This window comes from Balaenoptera ricei, chromosome 3, assembly GCF_028023285.1.
Source record: "Balaenoptera ricei isolate mBalRic1 chromosome 3, mBalRic1.hap2, whole genome shotgun sequence".
Classification (NCBI taxonomy): Eukaryota; Metazoa; Chordata; class Mammalia; order Artiodactyla; family Balaenopteridae; genus Balaenoptera; species Balaenoptera ricei.
In genome coordinates, this window is record NC_082641.1 from 17,934,537 (window position 1) to 17,954,420 (window position 19,884).

At 33.1% G+C, this 19,884-nt stretch overlaps 1 protein-coding gene across 5 annotated transcripts in view; it reads right to left on the minus strand.

Moving 5' to 3' along the window:
* The window catches only part of LOC132362145 (cadherin-12-like), a 359,212-nt gene that overhangs the window by 59,416 nt on the left and 279,912 nt on the right, over positions 1-19,884 (minus strand). For all 5 annotated transcript variants that reach the window (XM_059916149.1, XM_059916147.1, XM_059916150.1 and 2 more), the window contains one exon: positions 953-1,140. In XM_059916149.1, coding sequence (XP_059772132.1) covers positions 953-1,140 — 188 coding nt within the window. The remainder of the gene's footprint in view (positions 1-952; positions 1,141-19,884) is intronic.

Here is a 19,884-nt window from a genome sequence, read left to right on the forward strand (position 1 = left end):
AACAAACTACATACACTGAGATAGGGATTCATTTCCAATATTTTGAATTTTGCTCTCCATCCTCTTTTATATAAAACAATTTAACAATACTCGAGGGCTTCCCACCGCATTCCACCTTTTTGTCCTCTCCCTCCTTCTCGTTAATTTTTCTGTTCACTTCCCTTGTCATAGCCCCTCAAACCCAGCGCTACCCATTCTCATTTCGTCCACTTGCCAGTAGCAGCTCTCGCCCATATCAGAATTCCTCCAGTCTGAGGTCCAGGCTCACAAACAATGTGTGAATTAGATATTTATATTCTCAGAAAAATAATAAAAGGGGCAAGATCAAGCCTGGTGTGCATAGAGTTTACTTCTAGATCTCATTTTTAAATTAACCTTTTCGTCTGAGTTGATAACATTAAAAAATTAAATTAAAATTTGACTCTGGTAAGAATTTTTTAAGGATTTAAGCAAATTAATAGGCCTAATTGTTTCAACATAAAATATATACCAGGTGAATCACAGAATAAAAGTGTCTCTGGGAGTGAATACTTCATAGTCACCTGGTCTTTTTTTAATTTAAAATACTGCTCATTGAAGGAAAATTAAAATTTCCGTCATTTTCAAGTTTTAGTCTTTCTGTTCATTAATTTTTATTGGGTAATCTACTTTGAAAAGCATGTCTATGGGGCTTCTCTGGTGGCGCAGTGGTTGAGAGTCTGTCTGCCAATGCAGGGGACGCGGGTTCGAGCCCTGGTCTGGGACGATCCCACGTGCCGCGGAGCAGCTGGGCCCGTGAGCCACAATTACTGAGGCCGTGATAATGAGAGGCCCGCGCACCGCGATGAAGAGTGGCCCCCGCTTGCCGCAACTGGAGAAAGCCCTCGCACAGAAACGAAGACACAACACAGCCATAAATAAATAAATAAATAAATAAAAATTAAAATAAAAAACAAAAAACGTGTCTATGTACCTTTTTCAATTTGAGGACTCCTTCTTGTGTATTCTCATCTGTGACGATGTCAAACAAATTTCCCCCATCTCCTGGAACAACACTGTATTCAATTTCCGCATTTTGTCCAAAATCAGGGTCCACAGCTCTTATTCTTCCAATAGCTGAGCCAATAGGGGAAGACTCAGGAACTTTCAGGTGGAAAATGCCTGATAAGATATATATAATTTTTGTATACAGTTGAGTTAGTAAAGTACATAATAAGATTACCAGCCTTGAAAATATAGTCTACAGAAAATAAATCAACTCTAAAACATAATAGTGCAAAATTGAAAGGCAATTTGCTGTCCAGTTAAAGATTATAATTAAGAGTAATAATTTCACTTTTCACTTCAATAGATTCTGTTGTAGAATTTCAAGTGGTCATTATAAATAGAAAGTGTTAAATTAAAATTACTGTGAAGAAATAGTTTACATACTAGCACCATCTAAGTGTAACCAGTATCAAATGTGAAGGTGGGAATACTCATGAAATAAACGGATACTAATGCAAAAGAATCCAGGATACAAGACATAGATTAAAAAGATACATAGATAGATGATAGATAGATAGATAGAAGACAGATATTTAGATATTTATAGAAAAATAAGGCTATGTGTTCTAACATACATAAATATAAAACATATATGTAAATGAATATAATAATAGATGAACTATTTCCTCAATAAGTATAAATCATTAAACTAAAAATTACTTGTAAAATAATAAGTGTATATATATATTTATATCTATGTATTAAATATATGTACATATATTTAATCTATAATGGATTTAAGTATAGTATACTACAGACTAATATTCAACTTATACTTAGTAAATTTTTAGTAGATTCCCTTCCAGGTACTTTTACACACGTTTAAAGTCAGGATATAAAATTCTATCTCCCAATTTTTTAACGCTAAGGAAAAGAGAAAAGTAAAATGCTTATTGTTTACCACCAGGTGGAGCACCAACATTACTATAAATTTGACACCGAGTCAGAAAAACCTATAAAAATCTCTATCTATATAAAATATAATAGAATCAAGAAAAATTATGGTATCCCACAAAAATGAAAATATATACATTGTTTAAAAGAGTTTACAAAATCTTGTAAGGTATAACGTGAAGAAAAAAATATGGGCTATTTTACTGATATCTCATCAATATAAATATTAATAGGTTAAACAGCAGTCTGTTTAAATCAAAAAAAGGAAAGAAAGAAAATAGGAGGAAATGAAAATGCTAAAGCAAAACTAAACACAAAAATATAAAGTTTAAATTAATATTGACACCAGTTTAAGCTTCTGTTAGTAGATTTTTGATTCTGCTTTCCCATGAGTAAAGCAACCAGGGTAATTAATTTGATTTGAAATTCTAGTTACATTTATAGCAATTAAATTAGGAAGGTTTTAATATGTTTTTTGGATGTTAAAGTTCATTCAACAAGCTACATTACAGTATTACAATTGTTTCCTTTGAGATATGAGAAAAAATAATCATTCACATTTTATGGAGATTCTGCCAAATAGTCTATTCTTTATTCCCAGTTATTTTTAGAGGTCTATTGTTGTTTCACAACCGGTTACAAAATTTTCCAATTTCATTAGCCCAGGAAGCACTTAAATCTTGCCATCTGCTTTTCTAACCCCCGCCCCCAAAAAGGATATCTACTCTTTGCTCCTATAATGTTAAAATCAGCCTTATTTATATCCATCCAATGGACATTACCTCAACGGGACATATAATATATTTAGTCTTGAGAGAGCTAAGTCTTTACCTAAAATTGTTTGTTTCCGTGTAATAGACAGAAAGTACATTTTACAGTGGTATAAAATACTTGCTTAATTAGTTACCTTAATAGTTAATTAACATTATAGCTGCCTTCAAACAAGATATGAGAAATCTCTCTAAAAGAGAAAATGTAAATGTTAAATAAATAAATAGATACCAAATAAAAATACTTCAAGTGGCAACAACGGAGTGTTATGTAGACATTATAAAATAATTTTGGTTGAAGAATTCATATTTATCTATCAAACTAGCAACTTTTCGTAGACTATAATTATGCTTCATTAGGCTTTATTCCCTAAACACTTAAGAGAGTGGCTATCCTATAGAGTTGTCCAATGTTTGTGAACTTAAAGCAGGGTTTGAATTTGAGACAACAAGAAAAAGAATAAAATTATGGGTTACATTGTATACCCATTGCCTCCAAAAAGGGTAAAGACAGATATCCAAGGGGAATTTGTCTGAGTTCATATAGCCATGATTAGTAAGCAGGACATAATGTGGCTTTTGCAACCTAGTTTCTATAGAGCATGTGTTTCACAATAGCCATATTAAACCCTGATCCTATTGAAGCACTCCTGAGATATTAGCAAACAGAAGGATGCCTGAATTCCTGTTTAATGTGGCAAGAAAGCATGTGACACAGTTATATAAAGTTGTACTAAATTTCTCAGTGACGAATTCCAAAGAAAAAGGACAAGGCATAGAACATGTGAAGTATTTTTTATCTCCTTTTTTCTTCCTTTCTTAGCACCTATGATTTACCAGAAATGTGTCTACAACCTTTGTGTCTCATTGTGTGATTGTGATATTGAAATGAAGAAACACCAAAAGCCTTGAATCTATAGTGTGATCTGTCATGGTCTAATCTAACAGTACATCAGTAAGTGTTAGGAAAGTTCTTGAATAACATGGCCAAGCAGTGCATGATGGTGATGGTGTTGCATCACTGGGGAAAGGGGAGGGTTGAATGGAATCTTTAGGAAAATATGGGCATCTAACTTAAAAGCTTGGAAAATTTCTGCTTACTTTATCCAAGCTATTCAGGGGGAGCAACTTTAGGTTACATGTTAGGTTTATGAGTTTGCTTTTCATTTGAACATTTAAAAGTAAAAATAATAGAATCAAAAAATCAAGGGAAATAATCTAGTCTGGTGTCATCACTTAGGCTTATGGTTAGTGAAGGTGAAGAGTTTAGCCAGAATTGAGACCTTTCAATGTCAGAAAAAAATTTAAACTCTGAGAGGCTAGCTAAAGGACATCAGATAATATGAGTATAGATGAAAGACTATATGCCTTTTCAAGACTATAGGCTGAGATATGACTTTGATGTTTTATGAAAGAACACTTTATGAGGCTAATAACAATAAATGTGAAGACAGCCATACTTTGCAATCCTCTATCAATATAAGTTAAATAGCAGTTTTAGAAAAAGTTGTCAGCATATAGTTTGCCTGCAAAATTCATAACTATCTAACAGCATTGGAAAACTTGTCATTAAATTGAAATATTAGTCTTGTCCTTAAAAGATGGACTTAATAGCATTCCACTAACATGCCCTACTAAAATTAAGATATAATAGAAGTAAAACAGTGTTTTCCACTTACATCTGTTTTCTACATTGAGGTTTTAGTGTACATAAAACAAACACATACAGAGCACTGAATTTTCTGTTCTTTGCATAACAGATATACATTGTAGTAAGGTGGAAGATGCATTCATTAAGACAAGCATTTCTCAGTAGAACATTGTAGTTGGTAATAAAGTCTACAGAACATGGAACAAGTCAGGGAAACTATGCATTAGTCTTGTCAGATTGTTTAGGTTCTGTCATTTTATTTCCAATGGCTTGACATTTTATCATTTCTAGAAACTCAACAGCAATAAAGCTAGGGTCATTAAGATTAATTCAAAACTGAAGTAAATCTTCACCTGTGCCAAAGTTGGATCGCTTATGATGTACTATGTAATTACACTGCCATCATTTTCTGGGCATCCTACTTTTGACACATATGAAACATCTTAATGGCACTACCTCTACAACACACATTAAGTTAGAAGACAGGTGACAAGAAATTATTCACAGAGTCAATAAGAATATATACATACACAGCTATCAAATATGCCTGCTAGGCTTAACAAAAAATAACCATGTTCCCATAGAAAAGGAGAAAACTGCATGTAGTGAACTAAGGTTCTAAGGTAGAATTATAGTGATCAAATTCTCTAGCTTCTTACAGATAATGTGCCCTGTTAATTCCAAAGGTAAAAGTATCTGTTACAAAAAAAAAAAAAAAAAGTATCTGTTACTTAATTATAGGCCAAGTGGGCATCCTCTAAGTAACTAACGCTACTCAAAAAATTATACTTTGATTATTAGAACTTGCACTACGTGTGTGTGTGTGCATGTGTGCACATTCATTAATACCTAAGGACAAAGGATTTATATTTCCCTTCCTTTTTCTTTGAGAAAATTTCCAAGTATTGATGAACACACCAAAAGACATATATTTACTTAACAAAATACAAATTAATATGTTGCAGTTTAATCAGAAATAAAGATTATAGGACCTGAATAAATACATTTAATGAATGAATGAATTATACAGTACTGTGGCAACATTCAGCCATAAGAATAGAAAATAAAAAGAAGGTGGAATAATCCATTACAAATTCTCTTTTGAAATACATTTTATTTTATGCTTATAGTAATAACTAATCTAAAGTTACTGAAAAACAATACATAAGAAACCAATGTTCAGCTGCACATAAAACGTATCTATACGTAACAAATAACTAAGGTGGAGATAATTAGACCTAAGTAGAAATTATTTCAAATTGATAAGAATGTTAAACATTTTTAAGAACTTGAAAGCATATACTTGAGACGACTTAAGGAGATGATTACTTGAAATATTACATTTACATTTCAACTTTAGAAAATAGAGAGGAGAATCAAGATGGCAGAGTAGAAAGGACTTAAACTCATCTCATCGTTTGGGCACACCAAAATTACAACTACTTACAGAGCAACTATCTATGAGAACAACCTAAAGTCTTACAGAAAAGATTTTCTGCAACTAAAGATATAAAGAAGGGACCACAACAAGATGGGTAGAAGGGGAGGAGATGGGTTATACTCAAGACCCACACCCCCAGGATGATAACTGGCAAACAGGAGGGAAATTACAACCACAGAGTTTGAAAATGGAAACACAGCATTCCAAAACCTATGTGAAACAGCAGAAGCAGTTCTAAGTGGGAAGATTATAATGATATAGGCCTACCTCAGAAAACAAGAAAAATCTCAAATAACCAATCTAACTTTATACCTAAAGGAATGAGAAAAAGAAGAATAAGCAAAACTTAAAGTTACTGGAAGGAAGAAAATAGCACAGAGCCAAGAAGAAATAAAGGAAATAGAGGCTAAAAAAAAAAAAAAAAGAAAAGAAAAATCAATGAAACTAAGATTTAGTTCTTTGAAAAGATAAATAAAATTGATAAACCTCTAGCCAGACACATCAAGAAAAAAAGAAATTAAAATGAAGAAAAACAAAAGTGAAACAGGAGAAGTTACAACTGACACCACAGAAATACAAAGGATCATAAGAGATTATGACAAAAAATTATATGCCAAAAAATTGGACAACCTAGAAGAAATGAATACATTCCTAGAAGCACTGCATTCTTCCAAGACTGAATCAGAAAAAAATAGAAAATCTGAACAGACCAATTACTAGTAATGAAGTGTAATCAGTAATCAAAAAACTCCCAATACACAAAAGTCCAGGACCAGGCAGCTTCACAAGTGGATTTTAACAAACATTTAAAGAAGTTAACACCTATTTGTCTCAAACTATTCCAAAAAATTGAAGAGGAAGGGGCTCTTCCAAACTCATTCTGTGAGGCCAGCATCAATTTACAGGACTATATCCCTGATTAACATAGATGCAAAAGTCCTCAACAAAACATTGGCAAGCCAAATTAAACAATACATTAAAAGGTTCATACACCATGACCAAGTGGAATTTATACCAGGAATGCAAGTATGGTTCTAAATCCACAAATCAATCAATGTGATGCATCACATTATCCAATGTGATGCATCACATTATCATAGGATAAAAATCATATGGTCATCTCAATACATGCAGAAAAAGCTTTTGACAACATTCACTTATGATAAAAACTATTAACAAAGTGGGTGTAAAGGAAGCATATCTCAACATAACAAAAGCTATATATGGCAAACCCACAGCCAACATCATAGTCAATGGGAAAAAGGTGAAAGCATTTCCTCTAACATCAGATACAAGACCAGGATGCCCACTCTCACCACTTTTATTCAACATAGTATTGGAAGTCCTAGCCACAGCAATTTGACAAGAAAAATAAGTAAAAGAAACCCAAATTAGAAAGGAAGACATAAAACTGTTATTCTTTTCAGATGACATAATCTTATACATAGAAAATCCTGAAGACTCCACCAGAAAAAAAAATAAACTATTAGAACTAATAAATTAATTCAGTAAAGATGTAGGATCCCAAATTAATTTACAGAAATTTGTTGCATTTCTACACACTAATAATAACTGTTGGAAGAAAAATTAAGAAAACAATCCTCTGTACAATTCAATCAAAAAGAATAAAATGCCTAGAAATAAGTACAACCAAGGAGGTGAAAACCTGTACTCTGAAAACTAAAAGACATTGATAAAAGAAATTGAAAACTTACAAACAAATGGAAAGATATACCATGCTCATGGATTAGAAGAATTAATATTGTTAAATATTCTACCCAAGGCAATCTACAGATTTAATTTAATCTTATTAAAATACAAATAGCATTTTTCACAGAACTGGAACAAATAATCCTAAAATTTGTATGGAACCACAAAAGACCACTAATAGCAAAAGAAATCTTGAGAAAGAAGAACAAAGCTGGAAGTATCATGCTCATGGATTTCAAACTTTACTACAAAGCTACAGTAATGAAAACAGTATGGTACTGTTAGGTCAATGGTATTGTTAGATCAGTAGATCAATGGAACAGAATAGAGAATCCCCAGAAATAAACCCATGCACTTATGGTAAATTAATCTACAACAAAGGAGACAAGAATATCCAGTGGGGGAAAGATCACCTCTTCAATAAATGGTGCTGGGAAAACTAGACAGGTACATGAAAAATAATGAAACTGGACCACTTTCTCACATGATATATAAAAATAGACTCTAAATGGATTAAAGACTTAAATTTAAGACCTGAAACCACAAAACTACTAGAAGAAAACATAGGTGGTGTGCTCTTTGAAATCTATCTTAGCAATATTTCTTTGGATTTGTCTCCTCCAGCAAGGGAAACAAAACCAAAAATAAGCAGATGGGACTATTAAAAAATTAAAAAAAAACACTTCTTAATTGAAGATATTTCCAAATGATATATCCAGTAAAGGGTTAATACCCAAAATACCTGAAGAACTCATAAACTCAAAAAAAAAAAAAAAATTTAATAATAGGCCTAGGACCTGAAAAGACATTTTTCTGAAGAAGTACAGATGACCAACAGGCACGTGAAAAGATGCTCAACAACTCTAATCATTAGGGAAATAAATATCAAAACCATGAGATATTGTCCCACACCTGTCTGAATGGTTATCATCAAAAAGCCAAAAAATAAGTGTTGATGATCCAGCAATTTCAATTCTGGATATATACCCAAAGAAAACAAAAACACTAATTCAAAAAGATATATGCACCCATATGTTAATTGCAACATTAGTTACAATAGCCAAGAAATTAAAGCAACCTAAATGAACATCAAGAGATGAATGGATAAAGAAGATGTGGTACATATATACAATGGAATATCACTCAGCCATAAAAAGAATGAAATCCTGCCATTTACTACAACATGGATGGATCTAGAGGGTATTATACTAAGTAAAATTAGCCAGACAGAAAAAGACAAATATCATATGATCCCGCTTATATTTGGTATTTAAAAAACAAAATAGAAAAAACAAAACAAAAACAGACTCATAGATACAGAGAACAAACAATGGGTGGTTTCCAGAGGGGAAGAAGGTGGCGGGGATGGGCAAAATAGGTGAAGGGAATTCAGAGGTATATACTTCCAGTTATAAAATAAATAATCACAGTGTCATATTGCACAGAGTAGGGAATATCATCAATGGTACTGTCATGGCTTTGTATGAGGATAGATGGTCAATAGATTTACTGTAGTGATCTTTTAGTGATGAATTTAAATATCAAATCACTGTGCTGTAGACCTGAAACTAACATAATATTGTATGTCAAATATATGTCAATTTATAAAAGTGAACTATTTTTTGATACATGCTACAAAATGGATTAACCTTTAAAGATACTGTGCTAAGTTAAACAAGCTAGTTATAAAAGATTACATATTGTATTACTCCATTTTATGGAGTGTACAGATAGGCAAATCTACAGAGACAGAAAGTAGATAAAATTATGCATGGGAGTGGAGGATGCAATTGAGAGGAACTGGGGAATAACTGCTCATGGGTATGTGGTTTCTTTTTGGAGTGATAAAAATATTCTAGAATTAGATAGTAGAGATGGTTGCACAACTTTTTGTCTATAGTAAAAAGCACCGAATTGTACACTTTTAAAAAACAAAAAAAATAAGTAAAAAAAACTTCATAAACAAAAACAAATAAATAAATAAAATTTAGAAAATAAATGCATATTACTATAAAACTGTTGATTCAGTGATTGAAGTCAGACATTAAATTGTTCAAATAGTGATCTTGTGTATATGTGTGTGTGTGTGATTTACCATCTAATTACAGAGAAGTAAAATGTTGCTTTATAAATATTTTAGTGTTTTAATTACTTAAGCAAGTATAATAGCACACAAAATGATCTTGCCTTATCTATAGGAAATAAAAAGGTAATAAAAGCAAAAACCATATCTCATATGACCTTGTCTCATATTTCACAGAAAAAAAATAATATCATCGAGGGGATAACTCAGCTTCCTGAACTTTTAGACTCTCCCACATCATGTTACCATTAGTCTAAAAATGTACAACATGCAAGATGTAATAAAACCCTTTTTTTCCCCTTTGTCTCCCACTGTTCCTTTAGACTTTCTTCATTGCCAGTACGCTTTGCCTTCTCTGCTCATCTTCAAATAGTAGTCTTATGTTGCCTTTAATTACCAAAATCTAGATCTGGAAATCAGAAATTTCCAGTATATCATATTAATTAGTGTTTTGATCCATATGCAAAATTAAGACTTCTCCTGTCTGTCAGTCCACCCCCAAGCCAAACTGGGCCAGTGCAGATGCTGCTTCAGTTTGGAAATGGACGGCTTGACAGGCTTTCCCTGTATCGTCATTCACTTGCCAGTATTGAAAATTCCAACCAAACCAATTCCAAACGAACTATGAAACAAAAACCCATTTATATTACTTAATGATTGTCAGAATAAAAAGTGTTCCTGATTCTCAAAAATATGTATTTTTAATATATGTGATTTATATAACCACTACTTCCATTACATAGTAAACATGATGTAGATCTTGGCAAGAGTGCACAACGTTTCAAGTGCATCAATAACCTTTCGTTGTACATTCATTTTATGGAGTACATTGAATATTCCCTTAAAACCTCCGTTAATCATGTAAACCTTTCTTTTGTCCTTGTCTATGTAATTTCTGACCCACCTAACAAAACATAGTAGATGGATAATTCTCATTGATATTGCCCAATAATTTCACAAAAATGGGCCACATCTGAGGTTTTATTATAAATTATAAATATATTCAACATCTTACAAACTAGGCCTGAAAAATGTTTGAAATTCAAATTTACCTGGGAATACTTATTTAACCAAAAGTTTGATTTTTCACAGATTTTTTTGAAACATTGTGAGCCTAGTCTAGAAAATAAACTTAACCAAAATTAATTTTTTCAATAGCACCAAGTTCATTGATCTACAAATTTTATTTCTAAATATTCATATGTTAATGCATTAATGTATGTATACAATGGTTTAAATTTTCATTAATTGACTATTTTATAGTTGAACACTACATATCTCTTCCCTATCTTGTTGCTTATGCCTAAAATGTTTCATTTTCCCACTGCTCCTCATCCCCTTTTACATAAATTCTATTCTTCATTCTTTCAAGGACAACTTCAAGTCATTTTTTGATGAAATTTTTTCTTGTTTTTGCACTTCCATTTTTTCATGATTCGTTAAATAATACATTATGCTTTTTCAATGGTCTAAAATATTTTGGTACACATTTGCTGTTCCACTGGCTAACTCTTAGAGGTTTCAGAAATCAATATTGATATTAATTCCTTCTACATCCTCTCAGATCTGCTCTGTAATGATTTGGTGCCCATCTTACACATTTGTATATCATTGTGTGCATAAGTCTATCATTCATTTTACTTCAAATAGTATAATTGTCCATTATACACAGAGCTGCTTGAGGGAAGAGTTTAATTTTTTTATCCCCTTTATACATACAAAAAATGATATAGCCATTTTTGCATTTACTTTTCTATAAAACTAGCAATCCATGAAACATAATTCATTAAAGGATATAATTTATTGTGTCCAATATTTGTTAATAAGATAGATATGTGCAAAATATTTTGTTTCCATGGTTTTAGTATTATTTATATCATGTTTAACTCTCATAAATACTGTATAAGTCTAATTTCTTTGCCTATATAAATGCTAAGACCAATAATAAGGCAAATATGAAATAGATTTAAACCATGTGACATAAATGAGAATTTAGGATACCTTCACAACTGTGGTTAAAAATATACACCATTGTCAGAAATATATGTATTAAAGGTTTGAGGTGGGGATTTTTAAGGTTCTCCTTATACCTTTGTTCATTCACCCTCCTGGATTTTCTTACATTCAAAATTAAAGAATTATGCCCTCTTTAATCTGATTAATTCCATCCATGCCTCAAGTTTCATTTGTCACTTCTATCATTAAATGTCTCTTGGAAATGTTTTTTTGACTCTGACTTCTCTTTGAGGCTCCCTATATTTCCAGCCATCATTTGTTCATTTCCACTCAAATTTCAGCATATCAACAGAAAAACCATCTCCTACTTAAATAATTTCTTCACATGCTCTTTATCTTACTTATCTCTGAATCCAATAGATCACAAAGTCCTTTGCATTCCGCTGCTGTGTATTTCTCAATTCTGGCTATGTTTGTTTATTCCAAACAACTGCCCTGGGTTTGTGCCACATCTTCTCTCTACTTCAGTGTTTACCAACTTAACAAAGTTATTTTTTAAACATATCGATTTATGATATTGCCTCTCTACAAAAAAGCACATACATACATACATAAATACATGTGTATAATTCAGGATTACGGCACTCTGCAACCAACCTTCTCTCTTTCAGTCTGTTAAATTCTTACTATACGTTTCTTCTTAAATGCTATAGCCTTCATATTTCCTAATAATCCCAGCTAGATCTAATAACTGTATCCTATTTATGCCAATAATTATTCTGATCATATTCCTATTATGGAATTTTACTGTGGTTGTAATATATTTATACATATAGATATTTGTCTTATAGAGTGCACTGTTGACTGAGAAAAGTAAAGATAGTATTATTCAATTCATATCTCTTAAGAATCAAGAACAAGTATGAATAAATACATATATTTGATTGTGTAAAAGTGGCAGGAATTTTTTTTTAACATCTTTATTGGAGTATAATTGCTTTACAATGGTGTGTTAGTTTCTGCTTTATAACAAAGTGAATCAGCTATACATATACATATATCCCCATATCTCTTCCATCTTGCGTCTCCCTCTCTCCCACCTTCCCTATCCCACCCCTCTAGGTGGTCAAAAAGCACCAAACTGATCTCCCTGTGCTATGTGGCTGCTTCCCACTAGCTAGCTATTTTACACATGGTAGAGTATATATGTCCAGGCCACTCTCTCACTTTTTCCCAGCTTACCCTTCCCCCTCCCCATATCCTCAAGTCCATTCTCTAGTAGGTCTGTGTCTTTATTCCCATCTTGCCCCTAGGCTCTTCACGACCTTTTTTTTTTCTTAGATTCCATATATATGTGTTAGCATACAGTATTTGTTTTTCTCTTCCTGACTTACTTCACTCTGTATGACAGTCTCTAGATCCATCCACCTCACTACAAATAACTCAATTTCGTTTCTTTTTATGGCTGAGTAATATTCCATTGTATATATGTGCCACATCTTCTTTATCCATTCACCTGTTGATGGACACTTAGGTGGCTTCCATGTCTTGGCTATTGTAAATAGAGCTGCAATGAACATTTTGGTACATGACTCTTTTTGAATTATGGTTTTTGCAGGGTATATGCCCAGTAGTGGGATTGCTGGGTTGTATGGTAGTTCTATTTTTAGTTTTTTAAGGAACCTCCATACTGTTTTCCATAGTGGCTGTATCAATTTACATTCCCACCAACAGTGCAAGAGGGTTCCCTTTTCTCCATACCCTCTCCAGCATTTATCGTTTGCAGATTTTTTTTTTTTTTTTGGCTGTGTTGGGTCTTCGTTTCTGTACGAGGGCTTCCTCTAGTTGCGGCAAGTGGGGGCCACTCTTCATCGCGGTGCGCGGGCCTCTCACTATCGTGGCCTCTCTTGTTGCGGAACACAGGCTCCAGACACGCAGGCTCAGTAGTTGTGGCTCACGGGCTTAGCTGCTCCGTGGCATGTGGGATCTTCCCAGACCAGGGCTCGAACCCGTGTCCCCTGCATTAGCAGGCAGTTTCTCAACCACTGCACCACCAGGGAAGCCCGTTTGTAGATTTTTTGATGATGGCCATTCTGACCGGTGTGAGATGATATCTCTTTGTAATTTTGATTTGCATTTCTGTAATGATTAATGATGTTGAGAATTCTTTCATGTGTTTGTTGGTAATCTGTACATTTTCTTTGGAGAAATGTCTATTTAGGTCTTCTGCACATTTTTGGATTGGGTTGTTTGTTTTTTTTTGATATTGAGCTGTATGAGCTGCTTGTATATTTTGGAGATTAATCCTTTGTCAGTTGCTTCATTTGCAAATATTTTCTCCCATTCTGAGGGTCGTCTTTTCGTCTTGTTTATGGTTTCCTTTGCTGTGCAAAAGCTTTTAAGTTTCATTAGGTCCCATTTGTGTGGCAGGAATTTTTAATTGACTATAATGTGATTTTCAAAGACTGAAATAATAATAAAATAAACTTAAGCATTTTAAGAAAACTGGGGAAATGATATTAACAATCATAGTATATATCCTTTACTCTGGGTAAAATTGTTTAAAATAGTATTATGATTATAATTGCCACCTCAAGAAGGTCACTAGCCATCCAGCTCATAAGCATAATTCTTCTGAAAGCCTGCTAATGGGGCAATGGGGCAACCAGGCTACAATCTTTTATACTTTGCCACATAGGAAATAGAACGAAATAAGTCATCCAAATGTTTCAGCACTATTTTAAAAGGACTCATACACTCATTAGCAAAGCACAATATGATGTGAATAATGATAATTATAACAATGAAAAATTATTTAAACATTCTGCTCCTGTTATTTTTCATTTGCTTACATCTGCCCACATAGAGTCTAGTGAAACTCACTAATCCCTTCTCATTGGAGAACTGGGAGTGCAAAGTTTTTCACTGAGCTTGCCTTCAAATTGTATTCATTTTGATCCAGTTTGAGTTCAGCCTTCAAACATCAGTATCTGACATCCGTAAACTCTTCGGAAAACTTCTAAACAAGATGTACAACTGTATATGAGTGCTTAATGTGTTAAAAAAAAAATTAACTTTCAAAATACTTAGTTTAAAATGACTACATTTTAATACTCAGTCTCCATCCAAATAGGTGAAATTTTGCATGAATCAAAAAATTCTCATGAGGTACAAAATAATTAACTCATTACCTCTAGTTAATGAATAATGAAAAAGCCTTCTCAGAGAATCAACACTTGCTCCTTCACCACAGATTTTCAAATTGTGCCCTGCAGACGATCTATATCACAATCTACTGGAACACTTACCTACAATTCAGATTTCTGGATCTAAGCTACGTCAATTGTAGCAGAACTTCCATCACTGGGACATAGGATCCCAAGGAATTCCTAAGGCAAATATAATTTGAGAACCACTGGGAGAGCCACTGGTGAATAAGTCCCAGATTATCATTTGCATGTCTTATCTTCAGGAAACAGTTATTTCTTATTTATTTTTATTGAAGTAGACAAAGGCCCATTTGGGAATTAAACTTGAAGTGTTTATTCCACTTAGTAAAAAGCTAGTTTTATAATGTGTCTTGGCTTATTTTTCAAGAATAGAAATAAGAGTCATGAAATATGACTCATGCCCACATTCTATGTGAGAACTGGAAGATACCTGAATATAAACACTTTGTATAATTTTTTAACCCCTAAAATTTATGATTTTTAATGCTTTTTAAACATTTCCTCCCAAATGAGGAGAATATCTAATTGTCATGTATCATACATACATAAATATCAAAGGTCAACTTATCTAATTTTTTGTCGTATTCATATCTTTGGGAGGTACTGACCTAAAAGCCACAGACTAAGTAAAATTGTCAGAGAATGCTAGAAAAGTGTTAGGTGTTTGAAATTACTTAAATACAATTTAATTATGGGAATTAAACTGTGTATTAAAGTTGATGCAAATCGGCACCAGTACTAAGTTTGAGAAACATAAACAAATATGAATTTATATCATTAACACCCTCATATATTAATTTGTTGTTACTATTTAAAACCGACACCCAGTTCCAATTAAGGAAAGCCTTAACTTACATTTGATCTATACAGTTAACTTTGCAGACCAGTTGGTCCACGCCACCCTTCCAACCTCAAATATTTGAGTGAAGCTGAAGTACTCATTCTCATTTAAATAGAAGTGGAGCTCACATAAGACCCATTATTTTAGTCATGTCTCTTTTGGTATTCTTTCAGAGTAATTGCCACCATCTTCTCTTTCTCATTCTTTCACCTAAAATAGCATATTGGAGGCAGTGATAAGAACAGAAATTCCACCTTTGCCTCAGAGACATCGTTTAGAAACATGCTGAGGGTGTTAACAGTTATTTGTACTTGATCTGCAGGTAGGAAGCAGGCCCTTGGCCAGAGTCTCCAGATAAGTTGGGAGGAGACATCTGTACATAATTCACTTCCTAACAGTCACAGAAAGAGATTGTGAAAAGGACCGAAGTGATTCTCAGCATACACACATTTACATATTCAGGCATATCTTGGGCACTCAAAATCCAGGAAAAATTTTCTCCTATGATATTATTTAAATAAATATATAAATCTGTATAAAGTTTTGAATTCTCAAATTATATATATATAAATAAATATTAAAATATAAATATGTACAAATATTATATCTAAAAATAAACTTAACACATGAACTTGTATCTTTAGTAGTCAATCTCAGTCATCCCCATGACAATCAAACTTTGGACACCTGGCAGAACGTGATGGTACATTTTCTAAGGCTGGATCTGAGTAGCTGTCAAAATTCAATTACTCTTTAATTCTGTATTCGGAATGACTTATTACATGGTTTTACCAACTAAATTTCAGTATCAAAGCTTATCGTTTTCCAGGTATAAAGATGGTAAATGGTAAACAAAGAGAAATAGACTTTGTGGCCCCATCTGGGTATAATTGGGTTCATGGTTCTAGGTATAATATTGGATACAATTATATGTTTTAGAAAATAACTATTGTACAAATAATATTTTAGTGACTTATAACTGAATCAATTGTCCTATAACTAGAAAGTCAATATAAACATGTTTGGTAGGCATTTGATGAAAACAGACTTACTTTATTTTGTTTATTTATTTATTAATTTATTTATTTAGGCCTCGCTCTGCAGTTGGTTTGCTGGATCTTCTTAGTTCCCCAACCAAGGATTGAACCTGGACCACAGCAGTGAAAGCTCGAAGTCCTAACCACTGGAGCGCCAAGGAATTCCCAAAAAACAGACTTACTTTAAAATACTGTTTTATTTACGACTAAGAAATTGTCTTAAAATAAATATTAATGTCTTATTTTCTGCATTCGAATCCATTTACCATACAAACAGTTCTCTTAAATGCTTATTATATTGAAAAAGAAAGGAAAAAGAAGCAAACACTTCTCTATGTTTCCTACAAATTATCCCTTTTTATGAAAACTATGAAGGGCTTTATTTCACCTACGTTGTTTTCTTATTCATTACAAAACTATTACACAGAAGAGACAAGTGAGAGAAGCATTTTGCCTAATGTGAATTAACCACATCACTTAATTGATTTGATCTCATAATGTATAATTTAGATCAGCTTGTTAGATGGTTTTGTCATTTAAAATTCAAGTAATGGAAACCATCAGCATTTTGCTGTAGCTTATTTTGACAGATGGAGATCCTCTACGGATGTCCTTGATTATCGTAGATGGAAGCTATATGACTATATGTAAAAGATTTTACAAAGAAAATATTTTGTTTTTATATGACTGCAGGTAGAACTCTTTTAACATGCCTGGCATTATTTCTATTTCTGAAACAGTATTCCCTCCTTTGTTTGTGAACAGTTCTCTCTGTAGGACTTTTGGGGCAAAACACAGGCATTAAAGGCAAATTGCATTTTAAGACGGAAAGTGATAAAAAGTTCTGAAGTCCCTTCATAAGATTAGGTCTTGTGTTCTCCTACCTAGGAGCTGTGTGATCTTGGACAAGCTACTTAACTTTTATTAATAATATACTCTTGTTCTTTTATTTCTAAAATTGAGAAAATACTATACAGTCATTGTAAAGCTAAATGGGAATATATATGCAAATCAGTTTGCATAATGCATGACACATGGTAACTTATTAGTAAATATCACTGTCACCATCATCAAATGAAATTGGCAGGAAATTCTGATGCCTCAGGGACCATCTATTTTGCAACAGTAAAACAGCAAACTATTTACACTTGCATCCTACAAATGGCCATGACATTTAATTTTATTTTCATTTCTAACAGATTTATAGAAGGAAATGGATGGAAACGGGTGCTTAACAATGTCACACATGCATATGTACACACACAAAGCCAAAACGAATTATGATTAGTAAATTTTAAGAAATTATCTTGTGCATTTTTAAACAATGAAAAAAATGTAGCTCCATGAAGTTCATCTGAAGGAAGATTTTTTTTTCAGCATAACTGCTGAACAGACATGAACAAATATAGCTAGCTGTGGGAAATTCTCTTGTTAAGTTATATTATGTATGAAATATATGTTTTCTTGACTTTTACATTCAAAAGTTATTATTTCAGTTTGTCATTTCATGTCATATTTTCAGTTTAATTGATCCATGTGAGAAATATTCCTGCAGAAAGAGCACTGGCTTCTAAAGAGGTGGCTTTTCTGTTTATAAATGTATTCTGTCTTTTTCCTCTGAAGGATATAATTCAAAATGACAGTACAGTAAAAAGGGCTTGACACAAAGGCATGTAAGATTTCAAGGGGATTAATTTTTTATTCATGAAAATGTGAAAACCCTCTTCTTTCTCATGATTCAAAAATATCTCTCACCTATTATACTTTCAGGCTATAGTTCGAATATGCATGTAACACAAGAAGAAAATAATTAGATCACGGTGACCTATTTGGTATATTCCTTCTACCCTCTCATTTCTGTTTATGATGACAATTCAGCATATGTCATGTGACTCTTTTGCAGACGTGTCTAAAAAATATGGTTTAGAGTGGCAGGTAAAAGAAAAGAATATCTTTTCATTTTCATATGTTAAACTAGAAGAAATTTGAACTTTAGAATTAAAAAAAAAACCTTTGCCAGTTTTGTTGATCTTGGGCAGGTTAATCTAAGTCTCAGTTTTCTTAACAGTAAGATGTGGAAAATAAAGATCTCAGAGTGTTTCTGAGGAAAGGAAATATGAAAATGATAAAGTTCCTGACACAGCATGAAAATGCTCTAAAAGTTCAAATGCCCTTAACCCCATAATCTTTCCTAGTGGGTCTCATCTAGTTACTCTTAGATCTACAGATTCAACTTCGAATAAATTCCAAACAAGCCTGCTGCTTTGTACAGATTCTTTTCACTAGATAAGATCTGGAATTGATCTTCCTCTCTCCCTGGGACCTGAGCATGCCATCTTGGTTCCCTAACCATACTGTAGTTTCTCTCCCATTAAGATATTTTCATTTCCTTGTTGCACTCCAGCCTATTTGTCTGGATGGCTGTTCAAGCTTTTGCAAATTACCCTTCATCCATACCCAGAAGTTGTTTTCTTCCACCGGTTGAGTTTTATACTCTTCATCTGAAAAACCTCACTATCATCCTTGTGAATAAGAATACTGACACTGGGCTTCCCTGGTGGCGCAGTGGTTAAGAATCTGCCTGCCAATGCAGGGCACACGGGTTCAAGCCCCGGTCTGGGAAGATCCCACATGCCGCGGGGCAACTAAGCCCGTGAGCCACAACTGCTGAGCCTGCGCGTCTGGAGCCTGCGCTCCTCAACAAGAGAGGCCCGCGCACCGCGATGAAGAGTGGCCCCCACTCTCTGCAACTAGAGAAAGCCCTCGCACAGAAACGAAGACCCAACATAGCCAAAAATAAATTAAAAAAAAAAAAAAAAAAAAAGAATACTGACACTACCTAGGAAGATCTCTGCTATTTCTTATACTCTAAACTGAACATATTTTTTATGCACAAATCCAAAACAGAATTCAGATGTACAATGTCACCTTTTATGTAAAAGTAGAACAATCTTTCAAACTAGTCTCCTCAATTAGCTATTACAGATTGCCACAAATAAGCAGTAAAATTGTTAAAAATCAGTATTTTTGAGGTGGGAACATGTTCTTTATTAATGCCACATTCTAGAGAATCAAATGCATTATTTCTTTCTCCTTTGAAATATTTATTTATATTTTTTCAGTTTCCCTGAATAGAAAGCAAGGAAAGTGTTGCTCTAGGACTCTGTGTTATTAATCATAACCTATTATTTACTAGCCATTTGTCATATACATCCCAGTTGCTAAAGTATGGTGATTTCTAATTG